The following is a 15,650-nucleotide window of genomic DNA, read 5'->3' on the forward strand; positions in this document are numbered from 1 at the left end:
ACATAGAGCTAGAGAATAAAGTAGATATTTATTGAAATGCCTTTATGTTGCCCTTTGGGTTGGGCAGGAGCCTGACCAGGGCTACACGCAAGGTGGACTTAGAGTGGTCACAAAATGGATAACCAGTCACAAGGTCCTATTCTTTTATAAGTATTGGTCCATTTGAATATTGGTGCCCAATTGTCCAACCACAGTATCAGGTCGTGAGGTGTCATGCTTGTTTCTCTCTTTAGTCCACTGTTGTTTATGCTTTTGTGCCTCAAAGTTGTACTCATTGTCCTTGGTCTTCACCAGGAAAAGGATTTGTTTTGTCTACGTACTCTGTAAAGAGAGCTTACAAGCACTTAACGTGAGGCTCAGAACTACACCCCTAGGTGTTGTGTTCCTCTGAGGAATGGTTTTTCCCCTCAGAGTCCCCCTGAAACCTGTGCTATGTAGTTCAACCCTTTTTCCCTATCATACCTACTCCTGACCCTATTGGCTCAGGGCCAATATCTTTCCTTGGCCAAAAACTAGATATACCCCTGTTTCTTCCTGGTTCTCTCTCTCTCTCCTCGGCCTCCTGGAACATCATATCGAGAATAAAGCCTGGAGGGAAGCTGGGGGTGAGAGCCACTCTTTTGAAATCTCTATTCTGTCTCTCTGAAATATATTTCCCTAAAACCCCTGAATAACTGAGCTAGCGAGAGCCAGGGGGTGGCTAGAGGGAAGTATATTTTCACCTAGGCAGCACAGGATCTGAAAAATATGAAAAATAAAACTTTGTGCAAACTGCCTCAACATTCTCGCAAGGGACCCTTCAGAGATATTTTGGGATCATCATCCCTTTGGCCAGGAGGCTTTCCTGGCTTTCCCTTTTCCACCCTGCATGTGTTCCCTGCCGTGTTTGCTCCCTGAAGATGCCAGTGTCCTCACTGATGAGATTTTCAGTGCTCTCTCCCTGCTGACTCTTCACAGCCCCCCCTGATCTGTCACTCGTCTGTCTCCTGGACACTCTTGGGTACCCAATCAATCCCCGGTGCCGCCGCCACCCAAGGGAGCCGATCACCCAAACTGGGTGAGGCACCTTCAGCTCCACTCACTGCCCGCTGTCCCAGAGGGTGGAAGGAAATCCAGAGGAGCCCCAAGGTGTGTGGGAAACTTGACATCAGCAAAGGTTTGTGTCCACAAAGAAGACAGAGGAGTCCTGTAAAAGTAATTTTATTCTTTAAAAAATGGAGATGCCATGGGACATTTCCCATGGGGCCTCTCCAATTGTTGGAGGATGCAGCCTCCTTTTCATCCTAATTTTCCTGGTCACATCTCTCTCTCCCTTTCCCCATTGGCTGAAGTATTTAAGAGGTACAGACTTCCCAATCCCCCTACTACATACCCCCCTTATTATGCACCCCACTTCTGCACAGGTAACAATATTCACAGCTCTGTGAAGTCTTTGTTCTTCTCGAAGTTCATGAGTTTATCAGGCCCTTGGCTGAGCAGCAGTCTGTGTGGTCAGTTCATAATATTTTCTGGAGCTGATGGCTTCTTCTGTGCCTTCCTTCTGTACAAGTGCCTGGCCCTATCCCCAAGCAGATTGACAGTGTGTGTTTGTAAAGACACTTTGCTCTTCTTCCTTTCCTGGGGGTGCCCCGTTTGCGGGACATTCCCCCTAGAGCATGGGGCACCCCCGTGAGGGGAATTTGGGGAGGTGGGAGGGGGGAGCGCCAAGGCCGGGCCCCCCCGCGCTGTCCTGGCGGGAGCGGCTGCAGCGGGGACCGAGTGCGGGCGGGAGCGGCCGAGAGCCCAGCGCTGCCCCAGCCCGACCTGCCCCAGCTCCATCCCTGCCCCTGCGGTGGGATGCTGTGGGTTTGGGGGGAAGAGGGAGCCGGCAGTGGGTGCTGGGCCTGGGGGCAGGAGGAGAAGGGAAGGAGAAGCAGGGTTGAGGAACAAAATGTTGATGCACATGGGAGGAGAAGGTGGGATTGTGCAGGAGAAAGAGGAATAGTGGGAGGAAGAGGAGTGTGAGGAAGAGTAGGGACACAGGAGTGTGAGGAGCAGGAAGAGGAGGCACCACAAGGTTCCAGCCCTCCCTGTATCTGCAGCCTCCCCCCAGCCCCAGGAGTGTTTCCCTCCCCACATGCAGCAGGTGACTGGGGAGGGGAATCCATGATTTTCATGGGAGTGAATCTTGGTGTTTCGGAGCTTGATTGAGCTAAATGTTGATGCTTTGGGTTTTTACAAGGGGCTGAATATTTTACAGGAGGTTTTGGCTGAGTCTTGATGTTTGGGGAGTTTTTGATCTGTGTCTTGATGTTGGGAGGACTTTTGGGTGAATCTTCTTATGGAGGTTCTTACAGACCAATGTGGCAATTCTTACATTGCCAGTGAGTTCCTGAGATGAACTTGTGCAAGGAAGAACCCCCAGCCTAAGGTGCTCTCCTCTTGTTTTTCTCCCCAAACCAGGATTTTTCATTCCTAAGGAGTGGCCAGATGGAGGAGGAGGAGGAAAAGCCCTGGAGGTGCCGCACGAGGAGGGGCAGCAAACCCAGCGCAGGGAGCTGTGAGAAGCAAAGACCCGCCCTGTGCCAGGAGGGCGGCCGGAGATCCAGCCAGAGCTCAGAGCTGGTGGAGAAGCCTCATGGAGGGGAGAAGCCCCACAAGTGCTTGGAATGTGGGCAGGGTTTCAGCCAGAGATCCAGACTGATCGAGCACCAGGTGATCCACACTGGGCAATGGCCCTATGAGTGTGGGGAATGTGGGAAGGGTTTCAGCCGGAGCTCCAATCTGATCCGGCACAAGAGGGTCCACACTGGGGAGAAGCCCTACGAGTGTGGGGAATGTGGGAATAGATACAGGTATAGCTCCCACCTGAGGAGACACCAGGTGATCCACACTGTGGGGAAGGCCTACGAGTGTGGGGAATGTGGGAAGAGCTTCAGAGACAGCTACAGCCTGATCCAGCATCAGGTGATCCACACTGGGGAAGGGCTCTACACCTGCCTGGAATGTGGGAAGGGCTTTGGATATAGCTGCGACCTGAGAAAGCACCAGCGCATCCACACTGGGGAGAGGCCCTACGAGTGTCCCGAGTGTGGGAAGAGGTTTCACACCAGCTCCAATCTCCTCGTACATCAGCGGATTCACACAGAGGAAAGGGCCTTCCGCTGCCCTGACTGTGGGAAGGGCTTCAAGCACAACTCACACCTCACTGTCCACCGGCGCATCCACACCGGGGAGAGGCCCTACGAGTGTCCTGTGTGTGGGAAGAGCTTCTCCAGGGGTTCTCACTTGGCCAAACACCAACGGAGGCACCGCTAAGGGAAGCCCTGCGAGTGCCCCGAGACCGGGAAGAGCTTTGTGTGCTGCTCCAGCTCCATCCCCTGTGGTTTGAAAAGACAGGTGTCTGCTAAGGAGAGGCAGGCCTCTCTAGGAACGAGGACTTCAAATCCTTCCCTCCATGTTATTATAATTTGGAAGATTAAAAAAAAACTTTTCAGTCAGAGCTATGGGGAAAAAGAATAACAGTCCTTTACTAGTAAATATAACAGGACAGACAAAAAACAACAGCAATTATAACAATAGTAAAACAGAACCAAGAACCCCGAGGGCAAACGGTGGAAGCTCCGGCGCTGATGACTGGAAGCTGGAAGCGGTGGATTGTCCTCGGCAGGCAGGGGGTGTCCTGGCAGGCAAAATGGGCAGTGCTGGAGAACCCGCAGTGGCTGGACCCGGGCTGAGCCAAAATCCAGCAGGGCAGCGAAGAAACTCCGAATTCCTGGGCGCTCCAAGAGATGGTAGAATTCCCAGGACCAGACTCCTCCATTAACTGTGGACTCCATGCAGCTCTGAGTCGCCCAATCGTGCTCCCCAGAAAAACTGAGAGCAGTGAGCCCCACCACCCCCAGCTCCCCGGAGCTTTTTTCCCTCCCCCAAAACTAAGTGATCAACTTCCTTTGTTCGGGTGAGCACCCTTTAACTACCAGTATTTAGTCTCCTAGCAACTTATGGGGGGGAAAAATTCTACAGGAAACTTAACCCTCAACAATCCCCCATGGGAGGATCAGTGTTGGATGATCCCCAGTGATCCCTATTGGGCAGAGCCCTGCTGATCCGTGGTCCTGGTAATCCGTGTTGGGAAGACACCTGGCTGGGATGCTCCACATCTTCCTGGCTCCCCATGGGCACCTGGATGAACACAGGGGCAGGAACATCCATCGGGGCACAGACCGACATTGGGAGTTCCTTGGGCAGAGTGGATTTGTTGACTTTCAACCCCAGAAAATCTTTTGTGTTCAATCCTATCATCTGGAGGCATCAAGGAATACTGGATGGTCTTGGAGGTCTTTTCCAATCTCCGGGATTCCACGATTTTGATTTCCTGTTTCCCAAGTGTGTCTTGCACAGCCAAAGAGTGAAGATGAAGTGCAGGAACCAAGATTTTAGAGACAGTGCGGTGGAAACCCCTCCAAAAAAGGTTCTTCCCTCCCAGCCAAACACATGGATCCTCAGCTGGCATAGACACAGCAATCCTTTTTGTTTGACCTTGATTTGTTGTTCATTTCTCTTCATCACTTTAAATGTCCAACATTGTGGTAAAAATAAAGAGATTGAACTGGGACATGGGTAAGGACATGGGGGACATAGACATGGTGGGACATAGACATGGAGAGTGACATGGGGACACATGGACAGGGATGTGGCCATTCATGGGGACATGAGGGGAAATGGGCACAGCTGGAGATGTGGGGGACAATGACAGGGATGGATTTGTGGTGGGGAGACAGCCATGGGTGAGGACATGGTGGGACATGGCCAGTGACATGTGGGGACATGGCCATGGCCGGTGCCATGGAGGGAACTTGCAGGGGCTGTGGGGGATGCTGGGTTTGAGGGAGTTGAGGGTTCCTGGGAGGGACTTGGGGCTTGCTGAGGGCTTTGGGGAGCCCAGAGCTGGGAGACCCTGGCAGAGGTTGTGGGGCAGCTGCTCAAGGACCCCCTGAGCTGGACCCCCAGCTGGGCATTGGGCTCCTGGAAGGGAATGAAGGTCCTTGTCCCCAGGAGGGAAATCCCAGCAGCCCCAGGGTATTGGGGGCAGCTGAGAGGCCACAACAGGGAGAGGAAAGCCAAACAGAGCTGTCCCCCTCCAGAACTGCACCCCAAAAATCCCAAACTCAGGGACTCCTCCCAGGAACAAGCTGTCAGGAGGTGCCTGAATTGAGGGCAAGGGGGATGGGACCTCAGACTGAGCAGGAGGGGTCTGGAACCTCCAAAACCAAGCATGATGGACAGGGCTGGTGGATTGGGGGGCAGAGGGGAAGGGGTGGAAGAGCAGGGAAGAAGAGGGGGCTAGAACCCCCAAATTGCTTTGGGAAGGGTCCCACTCCTCCTCCTTTCTAATCCCCAAGATGGTGCTGGGGCAGTGCTGGACTCTGGGCCTGGCTTGGGCACCCCCCATGCGCCCCCTCCCCAAATTCCCCTGGCAGCTTCAGGGGAATACACATCAAAAGAACTGTAAACCCCAACACAACTTGTCCCCACCACACTCAACAACCCTTCCTCATTTGCATGAGCCAATCACCACTCCTTATTTATAACAAAGTTAAAATGATGCTCAATGTTGCTAAGCTTTTGGGCCGTGTTCCTTTTAATCCCGGCCCGCTCTGTCTTTTGTCCCATGCACCCAAACACAACACACACCCACCCACACCCCCCTAGAGAGTTCTCAGTTCATTGCTGGTTTGGTTGCCTGGATTTTGTTTGCTTTGGTTGTTGCTGGTTTTCCCTTGTTGTGCCTTAGCTGTCCTGTAGGCAGTAGAGTGAATCGTGCCAACCAAGTTGTTGTGCTTTGTGGCTAAATCTTAAACCTGACTTTTGCTCATGCCCCTGCCACTGATTTTGAAGCAATCTCAAAGACTGTCACTCATGACAGCAGCACCATGTCCTGCATCACCGAGGGCCCTGACACCGCCCGTGTCACCAAGGGCCACGGCCGGCACCCAACAAGAGAGGGACAGGCTGGAAGCGGCACGGAGCAGCCCCGCACTTGTGGCCTTGTAGCCCCTGCCGTGCCCAGAGCCCTGGGAGGCTTTGGCCACGGTGCCAGCCGACAGCCCCAGCCCCGGCCTGCAGAGCCCTGGGGCTGCAGCCCGGGCTGTTCGGGGCACGGGGAATTGGCCGGCCGGCCGTGCCAGGGCCTTGTGGGCAGCGGCTCCGTGTCCCGCGGGAGGCCGGGGACGAGGGGTGTCCCTCAGGGCTCTGCCTGGGCCCCGGGGCTGGGCACTGCCTGCCTCAGTGACACCCAGGGGCACCCAGCGCAGCCTGGGCGCCTTTGCAGGGCACGGGGAGCTGAGCGGGGCAGGGGCACCACGGAAACACCGAGGGCCTGCCCGGGGCACAGCTGGGGGAAAGCCGCGCTGGAAAGCTGCCAGAGGCTGCTTGTAGAAATGCCTTCCTCCCTGCTGCTGCTGAGGACTTCAGGATGGTGTAGATGGATGTAGATGAGAGATCTCTGAAGTTGGGTTTTAGAAGAAGAGGTTTATTGTATGGGACGTGAGGCCTTGCTCGGAGCCACCAGGCGCAGCTGTAGCATGGCCTTGGACGGTGGGGGCAGGGAGAGATAAAGAAATTCCAAGAGCAAGATGCAAGAGGCAAGAGAGAGAAGAAGAAGAGAGGCCCACTCTCGCAGCCCCCTGATAAGGGGTCTCCAGGTGGGCTGTAACAGGCTTGTGCCAATGGGGTTACAGATACCTGATACTTCAGGGGAGGGGTACAGGTGTGGGATGAACCATGCATTGGGGGTGAGACAGGACATTCCATTTGACCTCTGGGTCTGGCTGCAGGTGACCTTCAGCTGGTCACATAACTGTTTTCCCAGACATTCAGTAGCTAGGACACCTCAAACATCAAAACTTACTTTCAATTCTATCTCACATACAGGTTTCACATTCTCAGAATCATATTTATAGGGCTTTCTGGCTTCATCCTCCCCAACAACCCCTGGGTTAAAAGGAGGTCCCAGCCTTTGAGACAAAGATGATTTTAGAGAGAAAGTGATTTGAAGCCCTCGGCTCCTGAGGTAAAAGGTCTTTATTTCTTCTGAGATAGAGATGATTTTAGAGGTAGAGGAGAATCCTCGTTTTGTACTAGAAGAAACATCCTTAAAGAGTACCCCAAATACACTGAGAGGCCCATGAGCAGCCAGGGGAAGGCTGCTAATGGGTGGAACCGCACAATTTGCAAAAACTCCGGGCAGCTGCAGATTTGTGACACTGGGAGCCACTAAACTGTTAAAGTCTTGTGGCGAGTGTCTCCATGGTACTCTAAGGAGACTCCTCTCCCACAGTGATGAAGGATCATGTTTAAATGGTGAAACTGACTGAAAATCACAGGTTGTGTCTCTCTATGTTGTTTTGTAAGAAAGCTGACACTGCAGAAGGAGGGAAGAATGTTTTGGAGTTTCAATCTGTTTTCTTTTAGTTTTTTCCCAACTTTCTTTTTTCCATCTTTTCAGTGTGTGTTAATAAAACTATTTGTTTGTTTTAAGCCTGCTTTGCTTTTCTCTTCTCCTAATCTTTCTCCCACAAAAGAAGAATAAACCTTAACACCACTACACTCAATTTAGCAACCAAAATTTAACGAATATAAAACCACTACCGCAGGCAGAACCAAAGGAGGAGTGGGGCAGCCCAAATATCCTGTGCAGATGCAGGCCTTGAGCTCTGACTCGAGAGCATTTGTGCTCCTGCCACTTGGATTTGTATCCCTAAGTGCAATCTCTTTGGCTGGAGGAGAGTTTTGCTCAAGTGAGGAAGCAGCAGGATCAGGGAGGCTGCTGGCAAAGGTGCAGAGCTGGTGCAGAGCTGTCAGCGAGCTGGAGGTGAGACTCGGCCGCACCTTGCCCAGGCTGGAGCCCCAGCAGAGCCCTGGCAGAGCCCGGAGCAGCCTGAGCCTGGGCAGAGGCCGGCTGCACTGAGGCCCTTGGAGCTGCAAGAGGCAGCAGCCCGGCCCTGGGTGCCTCTTGGTGGCACCGGGAGAATCCTCGGCTCTCAGAGCCCAGGTGGCAGCTGGCTGCTCCCGAGGGGAAGCGCAGCCGTGCTGGGCACAGCACAGACTGGGGGCATTGGCCGTCTGCAGTGTGCACAGAGGAGAGAGAGGCAAACGACAGCCCAGGGCTGCAGCCCTGCCTGAGGATTCCTACTCTTGTGCCGGCTGCCCTGTAACTGCTGGGAAAGGTGAGCAGTGTGTGCAGCACTCTGGGCACAGGGCAGGGAGCCGGGCTGCTCCGCAGGCTCCAGCACAGCGCAGCGTCCTTCAGGCACAGGCGCTTCTGCCAGGGAAACCGAGGCCAGCGTGAGGCAGGGACAGCTTGTCAGGTCAGATCTGCAGGAGCCAGAGCCTCACACAGCTCTGGCAGGAAGCACCGACAATCCTGGACTTCTGCACTGAGCCACAGCAAAGGTGTGAAATGCAGAGTGTTTTGCAGAAATATCCAGGGGCACCAGGCCAGCCTGTGTTGCGCTGTCTGGCACACAGCAAGCACTGTGCAACACAGCCCTGAGCTGCTGGGAGAGAAGTGTTAGAAAGGAGCCAACTCTTTGATGAAATTAAATGGGGGCAAAATCATAAAAAGCAAAAGAGAACTCTTTCTTAGTAAGGATTCACCTGAGCTGGGTGTGTATCTCGCTCTCACAAGAGCCAAACACACACACACATACACACACACACACACACTCACACACTCACACACACACTCTCCAACAGAGTGCTGCTTTTTATTGCCTTTCCCAGCCCAGGGTGAATTTTGTCCCCTTTCCCTTTGGCTGGGTGCTAGGGAACTTACATTCTCTCCCCACCGCCTACTTGTCCGTCCCCTCCCCTCTTATCCTACTTCCCTTTTGGTCTGGTCTTCAACCTGGCCCCTCTCCCAGCTCACAGCAACACCCAACAAATTAACTAGAACAAATCCAAACCCGAAATAGTAACATCTAGAAGCAATAACTTTCATTCTTTTTTCAAGTAATCTTTTGGCTGCAGCAAAATATTCCCTCCTAGCTCACTGAGGGAATCGGGGATGAGCCTGTGGCTTGTGAGGCTTGAGCAGTGAACTGATCTGAAAGGCAGCAGAAGGGTTTCAGTAGGCAATTTGTGTTTTCTTTGTTAATTTCTGAAGGAACGACACAATGTGGCTTCAGTCAGCAAAACCATTTTCCAGTGCATTGACGAAATGCTTGTGAGCAATTCCAGGAGAAGGAAGATGCTGAGAAAGTGTTTAACAAATCATGAATTCCGTTGCCATTAACAGTGTTGAGCCCTCTATTTCCCCAGTGCAGTGATTGATGTGTGCAAGTGGCTACCTGAGCCTTGAGAATAGAGTAGTCCTCCTAAGAGGGTAGCTGGAATGCATTCAGGGGGAAGAAAGGGGTTGTAGGAGGCTCTTGACCATCAAAGGAAAATGTGAGGAATGGGATGTTGCCCAAGTGATGACCAGAGACCCTCAAGAGACTCCATATCTCCCATCAGTAACTTCTGAGAAGTGATTTAAATAGGTCAAATAATTTGAGGGAATGTTTAACCTGTGAGTTTCAGCAAAGTCATGAGTAGGTCTTATTTCCATGGTTAAAAAGTAGTAGGTGAAATTTCTGAGAGAGCAGAAAAGTGTTAGAAAAGTGATTCCCCAGGCACCCAGCACTGAAATAATGTCATGCCTCCTTTGTCACACTGGGCTGGCACCGGGGATGGGGCCCTGCTTGGGAACTTTCATTTTAGTCACTTCTGTTGAAAGGGGAAAATGAAACCTGTTCCAGCTCTTTCCCTCTGGTTTCCCTTTCTGGGGACCAAAGCTCTGTGCTGCAGGTGGCCCAGGTGTGTGCAGAGCAACGCAGCCTCCACAAACCCCTTGGTTTTCAGCCCAAGTGGTCATGATTTGTTGGCAGCTGTGCCCAGCTGTGGCAGCAGAAGGAGCCCGCAGTGCAGTGGGCGCCGTGCCCTGCCCAGCCAGGGCTCTCTGGCACAGAGCAGCAGCAGCGCCAGCACCTTTCAACCCGCTCCTGCCTTGGCTTCACCTGGCACACTGAAGCCTCTGGAAATCAGCACTGCCAGGCGCCTGCCCAGCTTGGAGCAGCTGCTGCTGCTGCTGCTGGGCAGATCCTCCCAGTTCAACTGCTTCCACAGGGCAATCAAGGCACAGGTGTCCATACACAGGAGCCCTGGGCACGTCCAAGAAATGTGCAGATACGTGGGGAGGTTTGTTAGGAATTCTGTCAGCTCTTATGCCAAGAGTCCTTTCTCTGCTGGTTCTGGGCAATGCTTTGGGCCATGTTCTTGCTCTGCTTTCCTTTGCTTTGGTCCCATCTCAGTGCTCAGCTGGGCTCCAGGCTGGAGGTGCTCTGGGCACTCCAGGAGTTCCTCTTGGATCCCTTGAAAAACAGAGTTTGGCCCACCAGGGGCTTTGTGCTTCTTTGTGACACAGGAGAACTTCCCAGGCTATTTTGTGTTTGCTGTAGGCAAGGTTGGGTTGCTTTGCATCACTTCACAGACCAACACAGAGCATTGGCTTTGTGATGTCAGGGCTTGGTTGCCATGTGGTTGTGCTGACATCACAAGGTTGCCTTGGTGCACGGAAGGCCTCAGTGGTGTCAGAGCAGCTCTTGGGCTTGCTCAGTGCAGGAGCATCCTCCTGCTTGAGGCATTTGTCAGCGGGCAGCTGCACACTGACAGGAGCCTTGTTTGTTCCTGTGTTCCAGCACACTCTGCAAACTTGCACAGCAGTGCCACAATGATTGGGCAACTCGCTGCTGCAGTTTGCTCTGTCTATGGCATTGCTTATTCCGGCTATTACCTGACTCACCTGGCACGTAAGTAGAGGTTTTCTCTGGGCTGAACCTAATTTGGCTTTTGTATGTCTTCCTGTTTTTTCTTAGTGACTGGGTGGATTTTGAAACAGAAAGACAATTAGGATGCCAATGGTTTGGTAAAGCTGCTGTCAACACCTTCAGCTCAAAAGGGGGTATCTGTAGCCACAGGGGCAGCGTTTGCAAGGGAACCTGCAGGGCTTCTGTTCCCTCCACGGGACAGTCTGTGGCAGCAGAGTCTGTCCTTCCCTCAGTTTGCAGGGTCAAGCAGGACAACTTTGAAAAGGTGGACTGGGAGATCTCAGAAGGCCTTCTAAAAGGTTCTTCCCAGAATTCAGAGAAAGCTTCTTTTTTCTAAATTTTGTCATGAAATGATTTCGCTGTCTAACTTGACCTTTGACTGAGTGCTAAAATAGTGATTCCCTTGGCAATGAAGAGCAAACTCCAAAGCAGTGAGTGTCTGCTCCTGAACCCAGGAGCTGCTGCTCTGCTGTTTCACAATAGAACTGCCACAGCTCACAGGGATTTGGGGGAAGCTTTTGTGGGCAACTGTTTTCAGCAAGTTAATGAGAATTAGTGCCTGCAACTGATTTTGAAAAAAAAGTACCTGAAGGAGAGGATTAGAAAAGCTGTTTTATGTATTTGGTAGAACAGAAGCTCTCTGTGTTAAAGAACAGTTTGCATAATCTTGATCAAGTTTGCGTTCTTTTGCTGGCAAAACAAGCCAAAGTGAAGACACAGACAAGAATATTGTCCTGTTGTCTTGCTGGCTGTAGAAAAGAACTGTGTCTCCTGGAGGGATGTGGTGAAATGGAAAATACTCCCTGTTTGTGTTGACTTCTTCTGAGGGATTCACCAGCCCAGGCAGTTTTCTTAAAGAATTTGCTGCATTTTCCTTACCCACTGCAGGTCACCTGACCCGTGTATTCAGAGGTGATGATCCTGAGGTGACTGGGAAATGAGCCTTTGATGTTCCCAGTGTTTTACAATTGTGGAGCAAGCTGTGAGCTTGGCCAGGGGCAGTAGAGTGTGGAGGGCAAGTTGGATAGGCTGAAAGAAAATCCATTTCCATGTCGGCAGCAGCAGTAGCAAAGGCATTGCTGGCTATTTCCTACTTTTCCATTTGGGAGCTTTAAAGAACTAAAAAGCTCAGTTTGGCAGAGAGAACATTGCTTGCTGATTGTAGCCAGGGAGGAATACTGAATTCAGAGCCATGGGCAGTTCTGTCAAATCAGCCCATTTGAATTTAGTTGGAGTGACTTAGAATCCCATGGCGATCAGAGCTTCCGATTTCTCCTTAGTCGAGCTGGTTGTAGATGGGAAAGGAAAGAAGGTTCTAAATGATAGGTCGAGGGCTGTCCCTCATGCTTCTCTCTTTCCACAGAGCACAGAAGCAACAGCACTCTCTGCCCTGGCTCCCTCTGCTCCTGGAGAAGAGGCCAAAGAGGAGCCAAAGGAGGGAAATTACTGCCTGATTCCAGCTGTGGTCACAGCACAGCTGGAATATTCCAAGCCAGTAAGTGCCACTTCTGGTGGCTGCTGTCTTGAGTGCAAGGCAGAGCTGCAAGTTTGTGGCCAGGCAGCACTTGCTGCTGGGGGCTGAGGATGCTGAGTGCTGGAGTCCTGCCAGCACCTAGCAATTGCCCCAGCCAGTGACAGCTGGAAAATGGGCTTGGATCTGCAGTGTTGAGGCACCAAAGAGCTGGTGCCTGGGCGGGAGCATCTGGCTGCTGGGCTCACTGAAGCTCCATCTCTTGGCTTCTGCAGCGCTATGGCCAAGGGCGCACGGGGTCCTTCTGGAGCTCACAAGGCTTTGTTGCTTTGTTTTCCCTCTTGGGAAACCTGTGTTTGGCTTGTGGAACTGTTCTGCAGTTTTCCTGAGGAATTCTTCACTTCTCCAGAGTCTTTTGGCCCAGCTGTCTTTTGGTTTTCCAGAAGCTGCCAGGAGCTGATTGTGTTGTCCATGAAGCTCTGGGGGGTTCATTCTTGTCCCGTGTGGCAAAAGAAACCAACCGTGTAGTTCTGAACTCTTCTTCTGAGGCAAAACCCAGAAGCAGCAGGTTTCTGTTGGTCCATTTTGGGTGAAGTCTGCAGCTTTGAAAACTGCATTGGAGCCTCGAGTGGAGTGAAGCTGCAAGTCCTTGACTGCTGTCTTGTGTTGCTGAGAACAGCAAGGACATCTTGAAATGCTGGATGCTGTATCTGAAGTGCAATGTGCACCTCTGTACCTGGGGAGCTGCCTGGGACAAAAGGAGCCAGGGGTGCGGGTCAAGAGCAGCTGAACAGGAGCCAGCGTGTGCCCAGGTGGCCAAGAAGGCCAAGGGCATCCTGGCCTGGGCCAGCAAGAGTGGGGCAGCAGGAGCAGGGCAGTGACCGTCCCCCTGTGCTGGGCACTCTTCCTCAGAGTTGAACTTCTCACCCTGCTCTCTTGTGCATGTCTGCTGATCCTTTGGGCACAGTCCAAGCCATAAGGCCGCTCTCATCTACTTCCAGGCGCCCAAGGAGCCTCGTTATCTCAGTGTCCTTGGGAGTTTAGCAAACCTGCATCCTGTTCCACTGAACATCCTTCTCCTGATCAGCTCTCCTTGCATTCCTTCATGCTGTTTTCGTGTGCACGTCCTGTCTTTTCCTTCACAGGCCTCTTTCTAATCAATGCCTTCTAATTTCTACTCCCCTATCAATCCAGGGATCCGTCCAGCACCTTGTGGAACAGCAGGATGTGGAACACAGTGGGGATGTGTCACCAGCAGTGACACCCACTTCAGCAGGGGCAGAGAGTGGTGCACACGAGAGCCTCAGCCCCTCAGCTGATGAGCCGCTCTTCTTGAATGCAGCTGAGCACATGCACACTGAGGTGGTTAAGGAGGCCGTGCTTGTGGCCCAGAGACCCTTGGAGGAGCCAGAAGATCCCTGCGAGCAGAAACAAAGTGGAGATGAAGAGATGGGAGCAAAAGCCAGAGCAGCAGAGGCAGAGAGCCCTGCCTATGTCCCACACAGCCCCAGAGCCGATGGCCTGGTTCTCCTGGACACAGCCCAGTCCATGGCAGCCTCAGCAGAAGGGACAGAGAGCCCAGGACATACTGTGCACAGTCAAACTGCTGATGCTCTGCTATTCCTGCACCACAGGGACTTCCTCCAGACTGAGGGGCTTAAGAGGGCTGTGCTGATGGTCCAGGAACCATTGGAATAGCCAAAAGAAGTGCAGAAGCAGGAAGGAAGCATGCACGAGGCAGGAGCAGGCAGAGACAGAGAGCCTGGCACATGCCCCACACAGCCCCACAGTCCATCACCCACCTCTGCTGGAAACAGCAGAGTGTGACAGGAGGGGCTTTCCCCTCTTTTTTGGGTCTTCTTGTTTTGTAGGGTTTGAATGGATAAAACCCAATCTATCTATCTATCCAACTATACATGTATCTACAGATCCATTTATATAGACACCTCTATTTATATAGACACAAATATGTACGCATATGTATATATTTATAAATACATACACATATATTCCTCTGTCTATATCCATGTCTATATCTGTATCCACATGTGTAATGCACCCCTTGGAGTTAATTACTCACAGCTCACTTAGAAATGTGTTTCTTCCCTCTCCCTTACCGGGCAAAGGCAGATCCAATCTCCCTCCTACTCAAATGTGCTTTTCTTGGATATTCCACACAAAAATCAGATGAGAATGGAAACATGAACACCACCAACCCAGTATTTTAAAAGCACTGAGATGGTTTCTTTCATTAATAAATACCATTACCTTCTTGGTCTTGATTTGTGTTGGGGCTTTTTCTTGGCTTCTTTGTTGGTTTGTTGGTTGGTTTGATGGTGTGGGCTTCTTTTTCCTCTGTTGTGGTTTAGCACCAAAGAGGAGATTTCCTGTCTTTGGACCACCTCTGTAAGAACCCCATCCAGATTAGCTGGACACCAAGTTTAGAAACAATTTCAACCACCCAGAAAATTCCATCTGGAATCACCATGGCATTAAACTAGGAAGATATGTAAACAATGAATTCAGCCTCACTGTTACATTTCTTGGAGGCTGGGGAAGGAAACTTAACCAAAGACATGACAGGTTTCAAGGCTCAGACTCTCTGATGCCGAAAAAAACCCCACAATAAATGGTCCTTTGGAAGATGGTTCATTTTTGAAAGCCATACCTAGAGATGGTAGTGAGAGCGTGGATAGGAAGGTAGTGCAGAGAACACTGGAAGAGCATTTAGCTAAACAGATGTCAGAATCCAATGCTCTCTCAGCACATTCTATGAAGCATTTCACACATGGAAGGTGCCAGCACTAATATCAACTTGACTCATTTGAAGGTGCTTGATACTACATGGGATTTCTGATTTTACATAATGGTCCAAAAAAGCACAATCAAAATAGAAACGACTGTTAGCAAAATACAGCAATTGCAAGACCCAGTTGAGATACCAGTGGGACTCCCATGACTTTTCTCTGTAGCCTACTCAGCAGCACAACTCCGAGGCACTTCTGTCTCTGGGAAGACAGGCCAGCTGAAGCAATGGTTGAAAGCAGCTGAAGGCCTTTGCTCTCTTGCAAAGTCTTTCCTAGTTTTCTGGATTTGATGCTCTGCTTTCAGCTGAGTCACACATTCCCTCCTCCTGTGCTGGGCTGGCTGATGAGTGAGACACTTATGCTCAATTAATGACCTCAGTGGGAATCCTTTACACCACTGATCCCCTCAGCTGCAGTAGAGAGAGCTGATGTTACACTCAGGAAATCTGACTTAGTGCTCCTGACTTAGTGGAGCAATACAAAAAATGTAACACATAAGACAACACAGATCTAAGTTAGACA

The 15,650-nt window shown here is 51.5% G+C and overlaps 2 protein-coding genes across 2 annotated transcripts; both read left to right on the forward strand.

The window, feature by feature from the left end:
- Window positions 1–2,469: 2,469 nt before the first annotated feature.
- LOC120764526 (zinc finger protein 239-like) lies at window positions 2,470–5,554 on the forward strand. Its single transcript, XM_040088516.2, has one exon. The coding sequence runs from the start codon at window positions 2,470–2,472 to the stop codon at window positions 3,295–3,297; it is 828 nt and encodes a 275-aa protein (XP_039944450.1). The 3' UTR covers window positions 3,298–5,554.
- Window positions 5,555–12,099: 6,545 nt separating this feature from the next.
- LOC120764527 (uncharacterized) lies at window positions 12,100–14,132 on the forward strand. Its single transcript, XM_040088517.2, has 2 exons — window positions 12,100–12,345; window positions 13,516–14,132. The coding sequence occupies exons 1-2, from the start codon at window positions 12,100–12,102 to the stop codon at window positions 14,017–14,019; spliced, it is 750 nt and encodes a 249-aa protein (XP_039944451.2). The 3' UTR covers window positions 14,020–14,132.
- Window positions 14,133–15,650: the final 1,518 nt, after the last annotated feature.

The sequence above is a fragment of the Hirundo rustica genome, chromosome 31, assembly GCF_015227805.2.
Source record: "Hirundo rustica isolate bHirRus1 chromosome 31, bHirRus1.pri.v3, whole genome shotgun sequence".
Taxonomy (NCBI): Eukaryota; Metazoa; Chordata; class Aves; order Passeriformes; family Hirundinidae; genus Hirundo; species Hirundo rustica.

Excerpts from the sequence above, each read along its gene's own strand:
- LOC120764526 (XM_040088516.2), top strand. The coding sequence starts at position 2,470 with ATGGAGGAGGAGGAGGAAAAGCCCTGGAGGTGCCGCACGAGGAGGGGC.
- LOC120764527 (XM_040088517.2), top strand. The coding sequence starts at position 12,100 with ATGGCGATCAGAGCTTCCGATTTCTCCTTAGTCGAGCTGGTTGTAGAT. Across the intron at positions 12,346-13,515 it reads AGCTGGAATATTCCAAGCCA|GGATCCGTCCAGCACCTTGT; the intron begins GTAAGTGCCACT and ends CTATCAATCCAG.